This window comes from Platalea leucorodia (assembly GCF_965183815.1).
Source record: "Platalea leucorodia genome assembly, chromosome: 6".
Lineage (NCBI taxonomy): Eukaryota > Metazoa > Chordata > Aves > Pelecaniformes > Threskiornithidae > Platalea > Platalea leucorodia.
The window spans coordinates 1,234,423-1,239,581 of NC_138828.1; the positions used below are offsets into that span (position 1 = coordinate 1,234,423).

The 5,159-nt window shown below is 43.0% G+C and overlaps 1 protein-coding gene across 1 annotated transcript; it reads right to left on the reverse strand.

The window, feature by feature from the left end:
• Window positions 1-220: 220 nt before the first annotated feature.
• Window positions 221-3,451, reverse strand: LOC309592139 (interleukin-8). Its single transcript, XM_082315265.1, has 4 exons — window positions 3,306-3,451; window positions 2,403-2,538; window positions 1,528-1,611; window positions 221-937 (listed from the first exon to the last, which is right to left on the reverse strand). The coding sequence occupies exons 1-4, from the start codon at window positions 3,364-3,366 to the stop codon at window positions 907-909; spliced, it is 312 nt and encodes a 103-aa protein (XP_082171391.1). The 5' UTR covers window positions 3,367-3,451; the 3' UTR covers window positions 221-906.
• Between the last annotated feature and the right edge of the window lie 1,708 nt (window positions 3,452-5,159).

A 5,159-nucleotide genomic window follows, 5' to 3' on the forward strand; every position in this document is an offset into this window, starting at 1 on the left:
AATCAGGCTGAGGTGGCAAAAATGAAGCAGACTGTTTCCCAATAAAGCAAATGAAAATGTAAAAGACCAAACAGATACCAAACAGATTTTTTGTAGAAAACATTTAATAATACATTGTTAGGAACACTTACACTCTCACAAGCAAATTCTGTGTATGTAAGATACAGTTTTTTCCATTAGCTGACTGAGGAGCTAACTAGACATACAACCAAGTCCTTGTACAGAGCAATGCGACTGTGAATATTTCTTAAGAAATGAACAGTAGGCATGGAAAATCCAGTAGAAATTAAATACATCATCATCATTTTCTCTCTTGTAGAGAAGCTACTCAATAAATACATTTACAAATACCATGTAAGTCACAATAAATAAATACCAAACCCACTGTCTTACAGATTCTGTAGGCTAGATTTTTAAAGTCAGAAATCACAGTTCACCGTCTAGCCACAGGCTAGTTCAGGCAACTGCTGTTGACACAACATACTAGTGCACTCCAGGGGAGCAGGAGGAATTATCAGTTTGCTGGTGTAATAGCAAAATAGTAAGGCTTAGTGTAAATAAGCTGTGCTGTAAGTGCATTGCACTTTACTAGCTGTGTTTGTTTGGCTGAAGTGGCTGCCAAGGGTTCTTCATTTCCTTTAGCAAATCACTTTTCCTACTCGGCGTCTTCAGCGTCAATGAACAGCGTGTCCTGCAGACAACACTGACCATTCTGAAAGACTTTCTTAAATAGATGCAGTTAAATAAATAAATAAATAAATACATTTTAAAAACCATCCCTATTTAACATAACAACATTGATGCAGGAGGTGGAAGGTGGTACGCTGCCCGAATGATGCTTTTTCCAAACGTTTCTCTCTGAGAGGAGCGGGAGCAGTTCCCAGGTGTTTTCTGTCTCGGTGCTTCTTAGAGTGGCGAGTCAGAATTGAGCTGAGCCCTGTTAAGAGGCGAGGGAAGAGGACAATTTAAAAGGAGGGTCGAGACCGGTTACCATTGCTTAGCATTGCACAAACAGGTAAGGATGAGCGGTCTGTTTCCGTCTCTCTGTGCTCTCTTGAGGCACAGAGGGATTAAAGGTGATGTTTCGAAAGCAATTACTGAAATCCCTGTGTGCGCGTATCTGGCGCCCAGCTAGGGAACTTCTGCAGCCCGAGCTTCTGCATTTACTCGCATCAAGAAACTCATGAACTCGGACATATGAATTATTAGCATATGCTACTGTAGATCAGGGGATGATTAATTTTTCAAAGCCTCGTTTTTCAAAGGGAGCCAAACACTTCTGTGTTCCTTTCCCTGCAAACGGAGCTGCCGGTACTGAGAGGTTTAGTTGTGACCTATCGGCTTGAACAAGGACCCTGCAGCAGAGTGAGGAAGACTAAGACTAATTCTATAATTAAGCGTCGAGTTTCCTTGTTCTTTAAATCTGATTAAGAGAAAATGGCAAGTATCACTAAGAAATCCTACAACTTGGCTTTTTTGGGGAGGTTTACCACTCAGCTGCCCAGATTGAGAGGGAATGGGACTTACTTGGCCAAAATTGTCTTTATGATCAGCTGCACCCAGGGAGCAGTGGGCTCCAAGCACACCTCTCTGCCGTCCTTCAGAGTAGCTCTGCAAAAGAGGGAAAAAGGAGAAGTCAGGAAACTGCTGCGTGGATTTGTTTTTGTCACAGAATGTAATATGGCATTTTTAGATTAGGTAGTATAAATTCATCCCAGCTGCTCTAGGTTAGACTTGGCCATTTTGTTACACGTGTTCCGCAACCGAGGAGACTAAAACCGTCCAGAAGTGGTGGGAGTCTGTGTGCCTGCTCTCCAAGCAGTCCCACGTTCCCAAAAATCTTTCTCAAGAAAGAGTGTGGGTACTTGGTTTGAATTTGTTTAGATCAGGAAAGCTTTCTTACAGCAACTGAAACCTCCAGTGCTGAAAAGGTGGTTCAGGAGTATAAGGATTTCAACATTTTACTCCCTCCTCCACACTATTCAAGACCAGATTAGTTCCATTGTTTCCCTAAATCTGCGTGCGGGCACTTAATTTTTCTCTCCGAGGCTGACGCAGACCGTTTTAATGGGAGTTTTGCCTGCGTAGTAAATGCAGGATATAAACTATATGTTATTACCTCGTGTATGAAGAACTGACCAGTCCTTGAAATTCATGTTCTACCACCAGAAATATCTAATATGTGCCATGACTGATAAATAATGATCAGTTCAGGAATACGTAAGGTCATAGAGACGACGAAAGACGTGGTGTGTTCCTTAAAACCATCTCCCTCAAAAGAATAACCGAACCCGACTACGTGATGTCGGCCTGCTAACTGTCGTACTTGGCACGCGGCGTAAAAGCCCCTGCGGCGGCGAGGCGTAGCTGGAGGAGAGGGAGGCTCTCGCAGAGCTACTTACATGACTTCAACGTTCTTGCAGTGGGGGCCGCTCTGCGTCAGCTTCACATCTTGAATGGATTTGGGAGGGATGAACTTCGAATGAGTGGCTATGCACTGGCACCGGAGCTCCGTTCCCATCCTCGCCACGGCCCTGCCTGTCCGCAGAAAAGGAAGATCGTGGTTAGAGAGGCGGTCTTACCATCCCCGTATCAGACATAAAGCACGACTGCTCTATTTTAACAACATCCTCCATTAAAATGCTGCATTTGTCCAAGCTGCCTAAGTCCTCACGGTATAAAGATCAGTTGCTTGTTTGGTTCAGAGGAGCTGATGCCCAAGTGCATTTAAAACTAAATTAACGTATCTTTTTGAAATAAAAGCACGCATTTCGCGGTTACTTGTACTGACCGCGCTGTACGGTTAGTTGCATCGTTTTAATATCTGGATCGACAAACTGGCAACTATGCAGAAGACAGAGCCCTAGAGTTTTTCACAAATTGCAGGCTCATCCACGCTTCTACGCTCATATGGTTTGTTCTCTGTCCCCAGCTGTGTATTGCTTGGTTGAGGCAGTATTAAGTAACGAATATGAGATCATAAACTGTTCTTTGCGTGGGAAGGGAGAGAAACATTCCAGCACTTCAGAAGAGGAGCCTGTCTCTAGCTGCATACACTTGCAGTGAAACATAGAAACAAAGCAAATTTAAGTTGTAGCCTTAAAATTTTTCCCACAAGATGTCAGTAACTCTTCAGTACAAGGGCGACGGGGTAAGTTTCTGACTGAAGAGAAGCTGCTGAAAATCTCTCGAAAGAAACTAATTTGCTGAAACAAATATAAAGCTACCTGTCTGCAAGGACAGGCACCTCGGGAGATGCCTAGCCAGTCCTACAGCCGTGGGGTTCGCGGGAGGGATCTCCTTACCTTGAGACATAGCCGCTGACAGCAGGAAAAGAGCCAGGACAGCCACAAGTTTGCCGTTCATGATGAGACAGGAGGTTTTGGCTGGGATCGTTTAGCTCTGGTTCTGTGGAGCGGTGACCTCTCTTGTCCCGGAGGCTGGCTGATGCCTGGTCTGGGCGATCCATCTTGCTTATATACCGTTTTGTGGCCGGCGTGTGTGCTCTGCTGGCTTGTAGATTGCGTTAGAGGAATTTCCCAGATGTAGTAAAAGTGAGTCACATGACTGTTGCGAAACTCCTTTCTACATGACGAGGAATTACTCTGCTGAGATGAATATAATGTATTAATTTATTAAAATCTGTAAATAATGGCCGTGCATGCCAGGTACTGCTGTAGGCTTTTGTAAATTTTGTTCTCGTTTTAATGCGTAACCTGATGTAGTAATATAACTCTACGATGGTTTCAGTTAGTTACATTTTTGTTGTAACTTTTTATTATTTTCTTCAGGGTAATAACTGCTCTTCGTAGGGGTGCCAGATCTACACTTGAGATATTTAACTTCTTATCTCCTTTTATGGTGATAGCTTCTACTTATCTGATTTTAAGCTGCTGGAGTGGAAATCGGGCAGTGCTGAAATCACTGAAAAACTTTTTCACCGGGGTCAGGATTTTACCTCAGCATTGTTTTGGTGTTAATGATTTTAATTTTTGTTCTTTTCTTTTTTTCTGTTCAACTGGCATCTTACAGAGTAAGTTCATCTCTAACACTACCTGTTCAGTGAAGGAACTGAGGCTGCAGTATTCAAAGCCTCCTGTGGGAAGCAGACATTAAATTCTGAACGGCTTTGAAAATCACACCTGCGTTTTTCATGTCACACATGTTAATGAATGGTAAACAGGGGAAGCTTTGTATACAAACAGAACAGCGTGACCTGCTGATCGCAACGGCTTTGGTTTCCTTTGTAAGTCTGGATATTTTTAATAAGTCTTTTCTGCAATCTTTTTTGGTGACCGTAACCCTAGGTCTTAGCAAAGGGAAATAACATGAAGTATTATGGCACTGCTATAGACATGTCCGTTCAAGAACCTTGGTGCGTGAATGCTGCGTGTCTATTTGCTGCGGCTGGTAGAGATACTACTGCCTTGCGAGGGAGACAATTTCAAGGGAAGACTTGGGCTCAAATGCTGATCTGTTGCTTAAATGAAGATTTGGTTTTTTAACCTATCATCTGGAGCGCACGTGATTAGGAGAAGCCGTTCTGTTTCGGTGCCATATAAATGTTGTCCTTTTGACCATGATGACTTTTGCTGCTTATCATCTCCAGCCTCAAAGCTTTGCGTTTCTGTGATCTGTGGATTTACAGAGATACTTCTCCCCAGCTCCGAGGAGTTTGTAAAAACTCAATCATCTTTAGCATGTAAAGCATTAGAATTTATTTATAGTAATAATTTAATAGTCTGCCCATCATTTATTATGGTTTACTATGTACCATTTGTCATTAACTTATTTTGATAAAAGGAACTTTGTGATGAAAATTCATCTGTTTCCCATCACTATGTCAGCTGGCCCAAGAAACGAGATCCCCGAGTTTGCCTCTCCTACCTCTTGGTGAGTGTGGAGGCAACAAAAGATACTGATTCTGACTCCTAACGGTGCTTCCCCTTGGCTGTGTGTCCTAGGGAGCTTTGCTGGAAAATACATTTAGTTCTCTGAAGGCGTGAAAAAGGGGAGGATTTCAGCAGGTACCGAGGGTTATATTTTATTGCTTATCTTGCGTTACGTTGTATGTTATGTTAAATTAACAGGGTGGTTTCGCTGGCATCACTCTGTAGATGTTGTGCCTTAACCAGTTTACGCGGAACGAGGTTTTGCTG